Source organism: Phocoena sinus, chromosome 3, assembly GCF_008692025.1.
Source record: "Phocoena sinus isolate mPhoSin1 chromosome 3, mPhoSin1.pri, whole genome shotgun sequence".
Taxonomy (NCBI): Eukaryota; Metazoa; Chordata; class Mammalia; order Artiodactyla; family Phocoenidae; genus Phocoena; species Phocoena sinus.
Window position 1 is genome coordinate 89,390,225 of NC_045765.1, and position 18,585 is coordinate 89,408,809.

Here is an 18,585-nt window from a genome sequence, read left to right on the forward strand (position 1 = left end):
CCAGTTTCTAACCTCTCTCTTCTCCACTGTTCTCTTTCTGGAAAACCCTTTCTCCATCTCTCTGCCTGACAACCTTGTTCTCACCTTCTCATTCAAGATTCACTTCAAGTATTCCTCCTCAGGGAAGCTTTCTCTGATGCCCGCCCCACCCAACTTGCATTCTTTAACCATAGCACCCATCCTAAGTATCACCTTGCTTATCTCCTCTCCAACCAGACTGTGTAGACTTTGAGGTTTGGGTCATACCTTTCACCCTGTACTCCCAGCACCTGCAGCCCTGCCTGGCATTTAGTAAATATTCAAGAAATGTTTGGGGAAGTTAACTTCTAAATTTTTAACTTTTTATATACAGACACTTAAATAATTGAATTGGCAGTACAGTTTTATTGTACTGTCAAGTATAACATTTAAAAAATATTAAATGACAATAAATTTGAATTATCATTTGCCTGGAATTCTGTACAAATCGGCTCATGCTCACTCTCACAAGTCATTGCAAGTAGGTTATACTTTACAGCTGAATAAGCTCAGAGACTTTAAGTAACTTTCAAAAGGTCACACAGCCAAGCCATGATTCAAAGCTCTGGCTGCCACACTCCCTTATATCTCTATTCATGAGACTGACTTACAGGCAGAGACTTCATGGTATTATATGAAGATCAGCTTTGATGATTACTCTCATATCTGAACGAAGCTGCAATTCGAGTATGCAATTCTAAAATCGAATTTTAGATAAAATATGTTCTTATTTGTGAAGAGACAATGTTTCATGCTCTCAACAGGTCTGGTAAAAGAAGAGCTCCAAAAGCAAACTTTGATTTGATTTTAAAATCCTGTTTTATAATTTTAAAAAAATTGTATAAAACTCAAGGCTGAGTAAACAATGACTCACTGGAGGGCCCTGGGATATTGAAAACTTAATGAGTGACAGGACTAAGTGAAGAGGAAAAACAAGAGGTCAAGAGAAATGAGTCCTACAATGGATAACATAAAGGAGTGGCAAAGAACATTTGGATAAACTCGCCGCATCTTTTCATTTTCAAATTTCCATTTCCCATTTTAAATGGAAACAGTGTCACATTTTCTCCACATAAAATGACCAACAGAATAAAGGCAGTATTGCATATGTTGGCTTTCCAAACAGTGTCTTGTAAAAATAGTGAGAATTTTTATTATTCTTATTGAGAAGAAGAGTATTAAGGCTAGGAAGCAAAGTAACCCTTGATCAACGGCTCTTGTAATTTCAGGCCTCATCGACCAGGTTTCTTATTCTTATAATTCTAACAGCTACTCCTAAACGCTTGTCTAGATTAAGCCAATTAATTGTGAAAAGATTCACATAGCTCCCTAGTGGTTTCTTAGTATTCATAGTAAAAATGATGAGAATTAACATTTGAAAATAAAACTACTCTGGATTCTTGAACCTTTGCTATAGAACCTTTTCACTTCTAATCTATGGGGAAACCATTCAGATGGCATGAATATTTCCAGACTATGCCAAGCTCTGAAAAGTGCTAGCCTGTCATTTTGAATTATCCAAATAGCGCATGATTGACTGTTAAAGTACTCCTCTGGTTCTATCTGTGAAAGGTTAGTTAAAACCCAAGGTTACTCAGAGAAAATCAGAACTGATAAGTCATTTCTTCTTTGGTCTGAAAAAACTTGTTTTAATAAAATTGTCATGCCCTAAAGTTAAGTCTGTACAGTCTTCAATTACAATTTTAATGCATTAAGCATCTAACAGAATCACAGGAAAATTAATCCAAAGTCAGAAAGTTTCCTTAAGAAACACACATAAAAATCAATGGCATATGTGGAATGTCCTTACTTTTCAAAATTACATCCAGTGTGAGTCAGGTATTCAAATTTCATTAACTGCTCTATAAACCCACAAAACACATTTCCCAATTCAGACAAATCCTATGTGAATTTCAATGCAATGTGTATGCATTAACATAGTAATTAGAAGGATACTTAATGGGAAAACTAAATAGGAGAGGTGATTAAAAGGCGCCAGCCTGAAAAAATAGCACCACAATATCTAGGCATCATCCTCACTCCCCACCCTACCCCTCTCCACCAACAGATCAGAGAGGCTCTAAAGTCCACAAGAGCAGAAGGTATATCTGTTTTGTTCACACCAAATTCTCAGTGCCTAAGAATGCCCTTGGTACGTAGTGGATGGTTAATATATATCTTATTAAGAAATGAATAAAGAGAATAGTTACCATTTATTAAGTACTTCTATGTGCCAGGCACTGCACCATCCGTATTATTGACATCCCCTCACTTACTCTTTGTGATGGTCAAATCAGGCGGGATTAGTAGCCCCATTTTAGAGATGAGGAAACAGACCAATACAGATTAAATAATTTGACCAATGTTTATTACAACTATCAAGTAGTAGAACTGAGATTTGATCCCAAGATGCTCTGATTTCAAAGTTCTGGCTCTATATTAAATGTTATGGCACTGTGCTATAACACTGCCATCCTATTTAACATAAATACTCGTCTTGTGAGAAAATAATAATGTTCAAAATTATGTAATGCTGGTTTCTGTTTAAACTCTCAAAACGGTTACAACCATGCCATTCTATTTTATTAAAGTTGACACTAGTCCACTAAGAATTGGTCAGTTGCTAAGGAACTCCTATCAACACCTCTATTACAGGCACCTAAAACTTAGACGAGGAATATGATCATTGGTGACCAGAAGTTAGAGCAAGATGCCAACTCTATTTTAATGAATATTCTTTATACCATTCAGATATGCAGTATAATAATATGAATCTATTACAATATTAAAGGAGAAAAAGGAAAAGGATGCAATTAATTTTAGCCTAGCAGTAATTCATGTCTAAACTTTGCTGCTACACTCAAAGACACATTTTATAGTGCTTAGAACAAGGGGTAGCACAGATTTTGGAGACTGTGTTATTTTTATTTATACTGACAAGGAATTTATGTATGTTAAACTTTAGAAGTTTCATCATGGCAGAAGAAACAGAGGGGATTGCAGAAGACATGCTGTGAATCTTGCTGTATAGTGTATGGATGACAGGTAGCTAGGATGTGGAGAGGGTGCATAAAGGCAGTGTATGCAAATACCATTCTCAACCAAAGAATCATTATCATCATAAGGGAGGCAACAAAGCTGTAGACTTTTCTGGAAAGTGATATCACCCTAAAAAAAAAGGTCATTTAAATAAGTAACCAAGCAGGGTGTCTCACATACAGGACTCTCTCTCTCTCTCTCTCTATATATATATATATTTATATATTTATATTTATACATATTTATATGTTTTAGCTACTTTTCTCTTTCCCCCCATCAGCAGCATCTGTATCCCTGTGAAGACAGTGGCATTTAAAAAGACACAGCAGGTGGTTAATAACTAGAAGCAGTTGAAAGGGATCTTAGCTAAAGCTTTATAGGATGGTAAAGCACTACTGCTTTAGCTTGAGAATGATTGCAAGTTAGAACAGCTGGAAACAGCTTCATCTAACCAGCTGGGATTCTTCTTTTCAAAAAAGATTCAACAACCTGTAGACGCCCCCTTAGATTTGTAAACAGTAGCTGGTCATAAGCATCATTAGAAATAGTTTCCAAATCAAATATTAATTAATAAGACTGAAAACAATAATTTTAGCTCTGCATAGATTTTGTCAAAGTACAAGACGTAATACAGAAGAAGCCCATTCACTTTAATCACCCAATATTGTGAACACACAATCTTGGGGCTTGCAGTCATAAGTTGCCTTAAGCCCTAAGTCCTGTGCTCAGCAGAATAGAAAGTGCATAAGACTATACAACCTCACATCACAAAAGAGAAGGTGCTCCAGAATTACTCCAAATGCCAAAACAATGTATATAAACAAAACTATGATTTTCAAAGCTTGAAACTCTGAATAGCTAACCACTCATTATTTTTAAAAAATGATTGTTACAGTAAGAATAAAGAAAGGTATTCATTGAATAGATAAATGGATATTTCAATTTCCAAGGTCTCCTAAAATTTACCATATTTTCATGGAGAGCAGGAATAAATTTTTAATATCTAAATTACCTAGTTTTCAGCACCTCATTTCCCTACTGACTCCAAAAAGCCACAAAGAGCATCTGCTCAGTTATGGCTCACATTCAGCCAACAAATCTGGGGAACTTAGAACTACTACACCTTGACTTAAGTCTGCAAGCACAAATGGAGTCCAACAAATCGTGCTATTGCTATGCTTGCTCCAATCCTGGTGCTATTACTTTCCCTTGGTGCCTGGATGCAGTAATTGTCTCCTCCTTTAAAAGTCTGGGAAAGAAGGGATGAGACTTAATCTGACAGGTACTGCTGCCTTCCTGACATGGGCCAGCAGAGCTGCCGCTTTTCCATCAGCTGGTCCTTATTTGCATCCTCGAGAGGTCTGTTAATTTAGAATTGAGCACCAGGCCCACTCTAACTAGAAAGGGACCACCCCACAGTATATTAAAAGGTTCACATGAATGTATGCAATTTAAATGCACATGCATATAATTAACTAGACACATTACCAGTGTGAGCTGCTAATTTGGAACGAGACACAAAAGACTGGATGGAATACGTGGAGAAAAAATAACTTTAAAATTAAAATGACTAAATAATGAAAACTGCTTCATGCTCTGTCTACTATTTTCATGTGAACTTAATGTAACTGTAAATATATTTTAATGAACAGTAGAAAGAGGCAATCACAAAGAGCAAAGGAGGGCAGCACAATAGTAAAACGTCATTAGAATAGCTCTTTGCCGTCATATTAAAAGTGCTGCCTGAAGACAGGGGATGAATTATAACTTCATAATTTCAGGGGGAAAAATGTTTACTTTATTACAGACACACACCTATTTGCCAACTTGCTGGCAATGAAAACAGAAAACTAAAGTGAAAACGGGGAAATCCTAGCTAACAAACGGAAAAGAGAGCTAATCTGAGCTTGACGCTTTGGTTGTCAACAAAATAAATTAATCAATAGTGAATCTAAGAAAGAAATGGAAAATTTTATTTGAGCCAAACTGAGGTTTATAAGCTGGGAGACAGTCTCTCAGAGAGCTCTGAGAACTGTTTGGAAAAGGTCAGTATATGTGTGATTTTGGTGCAGGGAGGATGTGCGATCAAGCACACATCTCAGTAGAAGGTTGCTGCTAGTCACAAGGAACAGACATCTGAGTTCATCGTTTTAATGCTTTTCTAACCATGGGAAGATGCAAGAAACTTAGTTCATAAAATTTTCTCCTGAAAATGTCTATCAGAGGGCCAGTTTTGCCAGTTTTCCCAGAGCACAAAGTGCTTCATCGTGACCTTCACCCTGAACTCCTTTCAGGGTGTACTTTAGGTCCGCAACTGCAGTGGCTAATGGCTTGACTCTTGTAGAACTGGATGGTGGGCAACATTCTCTATCTTACAATTCCTTCTCTTTCAGTCTTAATTTCGACCAAAGTTTGGGAGGCGTTTCGTGACCAATTTGTCCCTTGTTGCTAGGGATGCTCGTTCCCAGACCAGGCAAATATTTTGTTGATAGGCCACTCAATGTGCTATTACTGGACTGGGTCCTGTTATCAGTAGCCAAAAGCCTCTGGACCATCTGTCTTACTAAGCTGTTATGGTCCAGGATATGGTTTCCTCTTGCTGCTTTCCCCCATATCTGGAGTTACACTATTACAATCATTGATCTTATAGGACTATATATTTGGTCAATGGTTTCAAGTCGCCTAATCATCATTAATTTTATCTGAGGCTCAGTCACATATTTGGTAGCGTAAGAAACAATTATCTTGTAAAATAGGCAGAATACAAATGATACTGTTAGTGACATGAGTAAGGTCATAGGTGAGTATTTAAGCTAAGGACTTACATTAGGTGTAGCCCAGGATCTCCCAGATTGTCTGACCAGTCAGTTCTGCACCAATCTCTACCATTAAGGAAAATGATAATTGTCACTGCTCATAAAGTTTACCAAAGATGTCTGCACGTACAAGGTGAGTGGTGGGTCATTGTGAGCCCTGACAGGATTGAGAAAGGAACGTTATCTTCTAAAGAAGTGCACGGCTGTTGCCAGAAGAAGAAAAATTGATCTTTATGATTGACCAGATATTTCTGCCATGGGGGAGGTCTGGTTAATGCGTAATGCAGATGAACAATGCACACGAGAGGGGAGGGAGGAGGCCAAAGGGCAGAGAAAAAATTTATGTTTCAATTTTTCTTGTCTTGCCTTAAAATGTGAATTTTTAATCTCATCATGGTGTTAAAATATCCTCTTTGCTTTATCTTCTTTCAGTAAAACAGCTTTGTATTCTCAAAATGAATTCCTTAGGGTGTGAATGAGTTCTTGATATTCTTACACATCAAAAGCCACTACTGGTATCATAACCAAAAATATATGTGAAAGTTTGGGAATGTTCATTTAAGTACTGTCTATATCATGGAGCAACTGAAGAATAGATTTGCATCTATAAAATGAGTGTGATAAAGTCCATGACTCAATGTAGAAAAATAATGCAAGGCTTTTGACACTGATAGATTTTTGTTATTAGTGTTATAATTCAGATGGGAGGATAAGAGGTTAAGCAGTCGGAAAACATCTGCTGACTGTCTCCAGGGCTGAGCCTGAGTGGCATCGGGGGTAGGGAGTAGAGGATGTTTCTGTGAAGCAACTGAAAAGTTCAGCCCGTGAAATATGCTGTGAGCTGTAATGCTTTAAAGAAGCATGGATTTTGCCAAATATTGGGGGATAAAAAGCCCATCCCATTTTTAAATGGAGAATAAGGCTGGATTGTTAAAGCCAGGTCACTAGAACAGTTTTTAGGTAATGTACATTTACTAGTTTGCATATTGAACAGATTCTATATATGTAGTGAAAAGATCCTACTTTTAAATGTTAGATGAACACTTTGAGCTGGTTAAAAGCATCAATTATTGTCCTTGGTGTACGGTTATAAAGTCGATTATAACTACTCTATAGATTAACAGGGAATATGTGCTGCAAGGCAGATTTTAAAAATCCATTTAAAATGACATGGGTATAGGGACTTCCCTGGTGGTCCAGCGGTAGAGAATCTGCCTTCCGATGCAGGGGACGTGGTTTTGATCCCCGGTCGGGGAACTAAGATCCCACATGCCGCAGGGCAAATAAGTCCATGCGCCACAACTACTGAGCTCTCAGCCCTCAACGAGAGAGCCCGTGTGCTGCAAACTATGGAGCCCACGCACCCTGGAACCCACACGTCACAACTAGAGAGAGAAAATCCATGTGCCACAACTACAGAGAAGCCAGCACGCCACAATGAAGAGCCCGCACCACAACGAAAGACCCTGCATGCCTCAACAAAGATCCCACACATCACAACTAAGACCTGATGCAGCCAGAAAGAAAATAAAGAAAATAATTTAAAAAAATAAATAAAATGACATGGGTATAATGTCATTAAGAATTCTAATTATTCAGTGATGCAACTCAATGGCAAAACACAGTGGCCTGTCTGCTTGAGGTGAGTTAACAAATGCAACTCACTTATGTCTCCAACTCCTAACAAAGATGTCTTTCCAATCTGACTCAGCATTTGTATACAATTTCTATTCATAGAATTATGGAATTTTAGAGCACAGAGGAGTTCTCTAAATGATCTAGTGTTAGTCCCTTGCTAAAATGAAAAAATCAAGACCAGCCCACAAGAGATAAATAATTTACCCATGGAATCTAGACAGTTAGCTACACGTTCACTCTATAATGCTGTCTTTCAAGTAATAATTTTAGCAAAAAAAATACGTGCAGCAATTACTTTACTCAAAACTGCTGTTTTCACTCTCACATTTTTCTTTGAATTCTCTCTTTCCCCAACCTGGAAGTCTTTTGGAAATATATTTTACAAACTTAATTTCAAAATAGTATATTTAAGAATATTAGTATTTTAAAGGAGGCAACATAATGTGTTTGCTCTGATATTCCCTTAACATGAGAACGGTGAACTACACTTAGTTCATTGTACGTAATTTTTCTTAACAATTAGGGCCATAATAACATTTAAGTGATATTTTATTTTTTCATTCATTCTCTTGAACCAAGAGAATCTGCTAAAGCAGGTTCCCTCTAGCCATTTTCACTAATTCTAGTTCAAAGGTAAATATTGGTAATTTCACAAGACATATTTTTAAAACATAAAGACCAAAATGTGTGATTTGCTGAATCCGATTCAGAAAAGGCTGTCACAGAATAATCTTTTAATGTCAGGATTTTATTTACAAAAATTTACTGAAGAGCAAAAACAGGAATGTTGATATCAACGGGTATTAACTGTGATTTGCTGACTCCATTTTTATATAAACCCAGTCATGTGAGCTGGGTTCCCATGTGATACGCCCCTTTCATCAAATAACTTAAGCCTATTAACAAATGCTTTGATGGTACTTGGTCCATGGAGATTTCCACTAATTGCCCTGTGCTTTTAACACTTCCAAATACATATTACAATTGTTTATTATAAAAATGACTAGAAAGCAGTCGCTGCATGCCTCGAGTCAGCCTGATGAATATTAGGATGCACAGAGAAAGGTCTATCAGTCTACATGATCATGCAGGGGCAGGACCACAGAACAGACCCCTTTCCAATGCAAAGAAGGACACACCAGTCATTCTGGATTGTTAAATATGTAACAGTGATTCTGCCTATAGGTGCAAAATATGAGGCTTAAAACACACAGCTATTTTCAAAGATCACTGATCTTCATGAACTACCAAAGAATAAAATGAAAGGGAAGATCTCAAGCCATAATTATGCTGTAAGCTTCTGGGGGTAGAAAATTATTTATCCTAGAACATCCCACAGCACCTGCTGCAGTTCTAGCATATAACAGGCATTTAACAGATGTTTATTGATTGTTCAAGACATGATATTAAGATTCACTGCAGTGATTAAATTCTAAAACTGCAACAGTTACTTGAATAAATGGGAGGCACTGTGGTAAAAGAGAAATAACTTTAGATTTGGAATCTAACAAACCAGGGTTCAATCCTGGTGTGACACCAACCAGCCATGTTACCTTGAGCAAATCACTGAATCTTTGAGTTTCAGACTCCTTGCCTGTAAAGTGGGGACAATAATACCAACTTTGCAAAGACGTTAGGCTAAATTTTAGTTTTCATTTTAAATGGGGTATACAGATCACCTAGCACAATGTCTGGGATAAAAGAGTACTCAGTGAACAGATCTATGGTGCTCTTTGGGTTGAATCCTGAACTTAAAGAAATAAACATCAGAGTATCCATTATCTCAATTTCAATCTTTCTTCACAAGCTGTCTCAACCTTGACACATTATCTATGACAACAGACATATATTTATAAAGTCAGTGACAAAGACTGATGGCTGTGTTCCACAGCAGACTAAATAACTGTGATAATCAAACCACGACAACCATGTGATGCAAAAGAAAAATATTGTTTTCTAAAAAAGAAATGTTCTGCCTATTTACTAACCAGTTGTAAAATACCTGCAGAGATGCACTTTGTACTTATAAAAAACACATTTTCTCACCCATCTATGTACTATGAACCCATCCCTTACCAGTAATTTTCAGTGGACGCTGGCATATTGCATCCAAAAAGTAGCATATGATGGACAGTATCCATGCTGGCATGGGGTTTGAAGTCAACTGTTAAGAGAAAATGATACATGATCGTCAATACAAGTCATACTTCTGTGCACAAGTGTCACAAGAGACTCCAGCATTCAACATTTCAAGTAGCTGTATAACAAAGATATTTTGATGCTCTTATGACAGAATGCTCTGGTTGTATAAATTATCTTATTCCTTAAGATGAACAGGATTTGATAATTTAATTTAGTAGGATAATAAACTATTATATAACAAAAGAGAAAATAATAGGCTGAAACTACACACACATTAATGAAAGCTCCCTTTTAAAGTGATGAGAGCATTGTGTGGGTATAAAATGAAAGCTCCAGGCTACGTATTCACAATATATTTCCTTCCAGAATTCGGTAGAGTTCTGAGCACCATACAATACTGCACAACATTGCACTGAAACAGAAGCCACAGTGAGTGGTCAAAACATAAGCAAAAGGATTCAGAACACAAATTTATTATCATCTTAAAATAACAGTTGCCACTGGATTGTGATATGGAGAAACAAGTTACTAGAAAAGAAAAGAAAAGTGGAAAATGTATCTTTACAAAAATACACAAGAAGAAAAATGTCCTGGATGAGTACTGTGCACTTCTTAAAGGGATACTGAAACTTACACATTGTCATTTCTCTTTTTGTCCTAATAATAGTGGTTGAAAGACATTAAAATAAACAAAAGTCAGTTCAGAGGTAGAACAAAGAAAAATCAGGGGTAAGTTATATTATTTAGTATGATCAATACCGAGCATGAGCTTTCTTTCCTGGTTTGGGTGTGGCTCATCCCCTTTTGTCCACATTCAAAATGCTGCCCTACTGGGCAGTTTTCAAGTCACCTTTACACATAAAAATGTTAAATAGTCTAAAATGATCTTAAGTCTTGGGTGTGTGCAAAACTGCATCTTCTGGCTCTTTTTGTCTATTTGATAAAATTAATAAAACACCTTTTATTGCTGAAATGTGTATCTGAGACATATGTATTTATAAAATAAAAGATGTTCTACATCGAACTATAGCACCATGACTTGCATAGTATGGTTGATCAGAAAACACAAGGTGCCTACTGTGAGCCATCTTGACTCCCAACTTTCATGGAAAATAAAAAGCCTTTCATTTACTGCACTGAAAATAAGAATTAAAGCCTAAAAATCACATCCTGAGATTTTTGTACTGCTATTTAAAAAACCAACAGAGGTTAGCTGGAAAATGGACTTGATATAACTTGAGGCTTTGTTTTCTATTACCAAAGAATATAGTAAGCCTAGGAAAGTGAAGAAGACACTTTGGAAGGAAAGAAACAATTAGAAATTACAATAGTTCCCAAATCATAGAAAATCATATCATTACCAAGCCCAAGTTTGTTACAAAAGAAATGGAAGAAGGATTCTACCTCCATAGGCTCACTCTCAAGTTGAGTGCGGGATTTCTTTCCCCCCTTCCAGAATCCTCCCAGGGGATCATTCCTCTAAGGAAGCAAACTGAAAAGGCCCTGAGGTGGGAGCACCTAGCCTTTGTCTTTTACTCACTTTACATTTATTTTGGTATGTGATGCAATTTGCTATCTTATATTCATTTTTATCAAATGGCTTCTATCATTCTATGGATGTCTATAACTTTTTGGCATGATTAAATCTACCTCCCACTCTTTTTTTTAAAAAAAATATATATCCCTATGCCAGCCAGTCTATGAGGGGCTGTCAAATGAGAGGCTGACTCCTCTGCTTTTTCAGAACCTATGTAGATGATCATAGGGTTACCATCCCCCTTAGATTTTTTGATTATGGGTGGATTATATTAATAGATTTCCCATGATTGAATCATTCTGGGAGTTTTGGTAATAAACCAACATGGCTACATGCATTTTATCAAGAATTAAACTGCTGGATGAAAAAACAATGTGAGTTCGAGGTGTCAGCTAAAAATCCAGGTGTAATGATCCAGCAGAAGATGGGAATTCCATAACTCTTATTCAAGGAAGAGATCAGAGAATTACATATTTGGGAATCACTCAAAAATTGAACCCTGAAGCCATGAGGGTAAACAAAAGCACCAAAGGTGATAGTAGGAACCATAGCTAAGGCTCAGGACAGTTTTAGGGAAAGCCCTGAGCTGTCAGGGTCTGTGTAGTAGACCCTAACAGTGTTTTGGGGTGTTTTTTTTTTTTAATATTAATGCAGTGTGTGTACTGTTGTGAAATAAAGCAAAAACCTTTTTGAAAGAAGAGTGGGCTACCATTAAATGTATAAAGTCAAATATTAAGCAAAAGATTCAGGTAAGGACAGAGAAGAGACCTACTGGGAGAAGAATAGAACATGAAGACAACAACATACAGTCTCTGTGGCTTTTCACTAGGAATCAAAGCCAAACGTTTTGCTTGGGCTCCTGCTTATGCAAGAGGATCTTCTCATTGTCCTTTGTACAGGGCAAACATTATTCAAAGTATAACTTCTCTAGCCATTTTCTGATTTTTTTTTTCCTTCTTCTGACATACTATTTTAAGAAGCACTTATTTGTTCCACAGTGAACTCTTAGTAGACATGTGTTTAATTTTAGTTTCTATAGTGAGAAAGAAATCAATATCTTTAAGGGATAGTAAAAGAAAATTCCTCAGGGGCTTCCCTGGTGGCACAGTGGTTGAGAGTCCGCCTGCCGATGCAGGGGACACGGCTTCGTGCCCCAGTCTGGGAAGATCCCACATGCCGTGGAGCGGCTGGGGCCGTGAGCCATGGCCGCTAGGCCTGTGCATCTGGAGCCTGTGGTCCGCAACGGGAGAGGCCACAGCGGTGAGAGGCCTGTGTACCGCAAAAAGAAAAAAAAAAAAAGAAAATCCCTCAAAGTTCCCTTTCATAAAAACTTATTCTCACTGACTCATACATTCCTGCAGAAACTCAAGATCTAATTTAAATGCCAAGTAAATTATTGGTATAGAGTGAAAACAAACAACTAACCATCTTTTTCATCTCCTAAAGAAAGAGTATAATAAACTATTCATATAATTGTATCTGGAAGTAAAATTCATTGCAAATTGAAATGAAAAACACATCCAGCAAAATAAACGTCATATCAAAATATAAATCTAAACCAAACAGTAGATGCCATAAAATAGAGCAAAGATAAAGCAGGACTTGGAAATTTCATTGAAGGGCCTGCTGCCAGTACTGGGCAGAGGTCAACTGGGAAAAGATTAGGCTGACAGGTCCATTTCCTGGGTTTGTACCACTCCTACTTATTATTCCTGGCTTTGCAAAATAAGGCCCCACCCCTAGGGAATAAGAATAATGTCCACTGAGCACAGGATACACAGATAACTATGCTAGAGATTTCAACACTACACAAAATATAATATGGAAAACTATTTAAAAATCACATCTTAAATTCCCCCTTCTTTCTTTTTCTCTCATCATGCACCAAAAGAAATAAAGGATCCAAGGGGAAGGGAGCTAGAGGATAATAATGAAAACAACTGCATTTAAGTGTGCGATTCTGACAGGCAGAATAAACAAAGGCAGCCTTGGGATGGTGACAAACAGGCAAAGACCACTGCCTTGCGAGAATGCAAGGGGGTATTATATCCGATAAGATTAAAAGTGCCACTGACTCCTCTAACTCAATAATAAGATGACAGTTGCTTAAGTGGAAATGGTTCTTCAGCCTCAATGGGTGTTAGCAGTTCAGACGGCCTGATGGATAAGACCAGGGAAAATTTTATAGGCAAGTTAAGTGCGAGTGAGTCCTGGGAACCAAATACTTTCGAAGGACTAAGACTCCAGTAATAGAGACTCAAGCACATTAATTAAAGGAAATGAGATAATACTGCAAGTGCATAGGTTGGAGGATTTCTCAAAGAATAATTTCATCTGAAATGAAAGACTTGAAAGTACATGTGTGGGTGACATATTGAGCAGAGAGATAACTGGGTCTATTTTCTGGAGTTCTAAGCAAAATTTGTTCTAACTGCATGAGATTGTTCAGGATTTATGGCCTCTTTTAGCTAACATCAGACTACAATCAGGGCCATAAAATTTTCTAAAAATGTGACCTAGGAGAGAATTTCATTTAGTACTTGGCTTTCTCTCCATTTTTCCCTTCCAAGTGGATATCCAGGTCTGCATGTCAAATTTTGATGTATCTGCCAGACCTAGGACGTGGAAATATTTCAAAGAACTCACATAGCCAAGTGGAGGAACATGCGATTTAGGAGGTATCTATGTCCACATATAACCAACCCCAAAATACCACTGGAAATGGGAGGAACACCCTTTTTAGCCAAAGGGAGGCAGTAAAGAAATACTACAGACCATGGACAATTAACCTATCGAATAAAAAAGAACTGACTTGCAAATGCAAGTTTGAATCTCCAAAACGTAGGCATTCCTGAATTATTACCTATATGTATCATCAGAGAAAACTGTTAACTTTATTTCTTTTTTCCCCTTAGTGGAATCATATTACACACAGTAAACAGCTTATTTCATATACTGTGGATATTTTTACATGTTATTAAACATTTTTTGTCAATGATACTTTTCAGCTAGTGCTGTGCATTAGAATTATCCTATGGAGTTTGTTAAAAATACAAGTGCTCAGGGTCGATCCTAGATCAGTCCTGCCCCTTCCCCCATCAACATCTTATTTGAATCTCCAAAAGTTGTTCCAGGCAAGTGTCTCTTTGCAAAATTTCAAAGGTGAATCAGAGGTGATCCTGACAACAGTCAACATTTTCAGTGGCAGTGGCTGAATATATTCTACTATGTGAGCATATGCAGAGTTTACTCATCTTAATTAACTTGGGTTGTATAGCTCTTTTAAATGTACAAAGTAAACAGTAAAGACAAGGTTTCTTTTAAAACGAATTTATAAATGTTTCTGAAGGCAAAAATTAGTTGATCCTTTAGAATTGTTTTATTAAAAGAGATCATTGGAACTCTACATTACGTCAGGCAGTTTTAGCTGTATCACCTAAAATCGTTTTAGGGCTGAGGTCTGAAGCAAGCATACAAATGGAACCCCTGGTGAATATGTTCATGTCTGTGATAGAGTCCGTCTTCTAATAATCCCAGTGCTTTCAAGCCATTTTCAATATTGAGAAAATAGAGAGGTGTAAGGTTCAAGAAACAATAATGTAAAAGAGTTGTCATAATTTAAAAAAAATTATCAGTTCCCCAATCTTAATATCACTCCCATAAACATTTCTTTATTTCCAAAAAATAAAGATTATACTTCAGAAACCATTCACAGGAACTGAAGATAATGCTCTAAATTGCAATTGAAGTGTAGGCTATGATCAACCTTAATGTTCATAATCTTGCAGTTGGGCGAGAAAAGTTCAGACAGATGTAAAGCTCACAGGAGCATAGTCCATTTGGCTGCATTTTGAAAACCCACAGCAATGGCATATTATATTACCTTCTGCCGGCTTTCTGCAAACCATAAAGCAATTCTACACTAAAATAAAGACCTCTGCTTGAACATTTTTTTTTTTTTTTTTTTTTTGCTTGAACATTTTTAATCAGAAAGTTTAAGAGAAAAGTTGTCGTTAGCTCTCGCTAGCTTGGACAATGATATACCATTCAGAAAGAATCCTTAACGTGGTTTATGAGGACTTTAAGCCGCTGTTGCCAAATTAACCAAGAAATAAGACACGTAAGCAAGTCTATAAATTGAACGCAAATTTCAAGTGAAGTAATCCTTACCGCTGAATAAAGGAATTTCAGCACAAAAAGAATTAAACTTCTAGATGAAATACCTTTTAAAAAGGAACTTTCTGGTATATGTCAGAACCAACTAAACGGTCAATAAATAGACTTTACCAGCCAGACTATGCAAGATAAAATAGCATAAGCTTCATTAAGCCCTATTTTTTGTAATGTCATCTCTGTAATATCCCCCTATTAATTTCCCACAGAATCAAATCCACATTCCCCTCTTGCCTTTCCAGAATATCGCAGCAGTCTCCGATCCTGCTACATTTCCAACAAGACAACCTCCAACATACACTCTGTGCTCTCACTGGCTGCCCTTCTCACCTAGTAACCATAACCACTAACGTTTACTGAGGGCTTACCCTGTGTATGGCTCATTTACTGCTCACAACAACCCTATGAGTCTGGTCCTTTCCCCCTCAAACAGATGAGCCTCAGTAACAACCGCCCATGGCCATGCAGCCAGCAAGTGGCGAGGCTCACGCGTGTGCCCAGTACGCTCCTTCTGTGCTCATATGGTTGGCAGCTGGAATATTCTCCTCCTTCTGCAGATCCAAATAGACCGTCTTCCCAGACCCAGATCAAACACTGCCATCTCTCTCATGAAATTTTCTCTGACTAAAACAGTTCACACTGGTCTTTTTAGAGTTGGCCACTGAAATTGTCCCCACTGAAATAGCTGAAATGGATACTTCAGAATGACTGTCAAAATGCCAAGAACCCCCAGACACTGAAGGACGTTTTACACATCAAACCTGATGCAACCCTGGGCTTTTGGAATTGGCCATTTTCTGGGGAGTGAGGAGGAGTGGCATTTTGACATTACTGCATTAAAACAGCTTTGTCAACGTGTCAGTTACTTTTGGGTGACCTCTAGATGCACTGAATTGAAGATATTCCTAAGTCTCAGCTTCAATGAAATATAATGAAATGGTTCCTACCCCTCCTCTCTGTTTTATTACCTGACAAAACTCTGGGGGCTTGGGGGGGCTGTCATGTTGGAAATGTGGGTATTTGGATGACCAAAGGATAGAGGACATTTAAGAAATATGCTGAGACAGAGTGTATAGCAACAGATTCTCCTTCTTGATTATGACCAAGCAAATGAAGTTTTAGCCACTCATCAGAGACCTCCAGTACAGTGCTATTCAGCTCTCTCCAAGTAGCTTTCACTAAAAAACTAGAATAGCCTCTGAGTATGGCTGCTGGGAGGTACCCAACGGTCATGTGGAAGTCAGAGACTAAATTATTCATGTTGGAGAAAATCCTAGGTGAAAAGAGAAGTATATGTAGTCAATTAATTGGAAGCAGAAAGGTGACAGAATGATTGCATTGGGATGGGGACTCACACATACACCCCCTTCTATTTACTGCTGTCAAAGCCATAAAATGTGGATAAATGAGCACTGAACCCTGCCAGATCTTGGTCTTTACAGTCATACTATGTAGCTGACCCATAAGCATGATCAAAATTAGATTGCTTCTGTAGTTTCTGAAGTATCCCAACATCACCTTAACATGTGCTTTGTTTAAGACAGGTCACATTTGGAAATATTCAAGTCTAACTGTACAATTCTGCAGTAGGAATTGTTTCACATTCAACAGAGAAGCCCAAGAAAATGAAAAGCAATGAATCATTAGATTAATTTTCATCTATTTCTAAATTCAATGCTTCTATCTGATTTGTATAGTGCAATTTGATAGATAGGGACCTGCCATCATTCACTAAGGAAAAGACACATTTATTTACTGGTCATCCACGTCAGGGAAAGCAAGTGGATGAAGATGACAGTCAAATTTCTTGGCTGAGTGGGCTTCTGTCAGAGCCAATTCTTCTGAGTGTCTATAAAACACCTTTCAGACAGCAACACAGTTCAGTGGTCAAATGCAGATTTTATCATACCCTCACCCATTCCAGTTCTGTGGTTCTTTATTAAAAGAACAAACAAAAGCAGTGCTCTAGGGAAAGCTATAATTTTGTTCAGAAGATGAAAATTATACTTATCTTCGTTATAGTATTTTCTCAAACACCTACTTTAATTCATATTTAATAATTCAATGCTAACATATAAACACATCAAACATGTTGGACAGGCTTATATGTATATATTACAGACATATGCACATGAAATTCCATGATAATTGTGATGGTATCTTCTCAAAATTAAGAAATATGCTTATTTAAATGAGTTACATAATTAGTCACACAAGTGTAAAAATTATAAATTACTCAAAGGCAATTTTGGCTTTTACCACCATCAAGAGAGTTTGTTTTAGTCCTAATAAGCAGTCTGCCTTTTGTAATTTTCTTCAGAAATTTGAAAAGCAAAAGAAGAAAGTCCTTTTTATATGTTGTAACATTTGTATTCTTGTCTTCTAGAATTCTGCCAGGCTGTGATTTCCTTGAATTTGTATCATACTACATCTCCACTGCCTAGCCCAATAACTGGCACATGGCAGAATTTTAGAAGTTTGCTAAACTATTTACAATAGCCAGGCTATGGAAGCAACCTAAATGTCCATCGACAGATGAATGGATAAAGAAGATGTGGCACACATATACAGTGGAATATTACTCAGCCATAAAAAGAAACAAAATTGAGTTATTTGTAGTGAGGTGGATGGACCTAGAGTCTGTCATATAGAGTGAAGTAAGTCAGAAAGAGAAAAACAAATACCGTATGTTAACACATATATATGGAATCTAAGAAAAAGAAAAGAAAAGAAAAAAATGGTACTGATGAACTTAGTGGCAGGGCAGGAATAAAGACGTAGATGTAGAGAATGGACTTGAGGGCACGGGGCGGGGGGGAAGCTGGGGCGAAGTAAGAGTAGCATTGAGATATATACACCACCAAATGTGAAACAGCTAGTGGGAAGCAGCTGTATAGCACAGGGAGATCAGCTCGGTGCTTTGTGACCACCTAGAGGGGTGGGATAGGGAGGGTGGGAGGGAGACACAAGAGGGAGGGGATATGGGGATATATGTATACATATGGCTAATTCACTCTGTTGTACAACAGAAACTAACACAGTACTGTGAAGCAATTATACTCCAATAAAGATCTATTAAAATTTTTTTTAAGTTTGCTGAATTTATGAACAAGTGCCTTTCTTAGAAAACAATTATTCCGTTATATTCAAATGAGTATAATTTAAGACAAAAGAGTAAATTGTCTACTATTCAATATGTTGCCTTATAAAATGGCCAAACAA

At 37.3% G+C, this 18,585-nt stretch overlaps 1 protein-coding gene across 25 annotated transcripts in view; it reads right to left on the minus strand.

Annotated features, from left to right (window-relative positions):
* Nucleotides 1–18,585, minus strand: part of PAM (peptidylglycine alpha-amidating monooxygenase) — a 282,567-nt gene that overhangs the window by 92,756 nt on the left and 171,226 nt on the right. For all 25 annotated transcript variants that reach the window (XM_032625238.1, XM_032625224.1, XM_032625221.1 and 22 more), the window contains one exon: nt 9,588–9,675. In XM_032625238.1, coding sequence (XP_032481129.1) covers nt 9,588–9,675 — 88 coding nt within the window. The remainder of the gene's footprint in view (nt 1–9,587; nt 9,676–18,585) is intronic.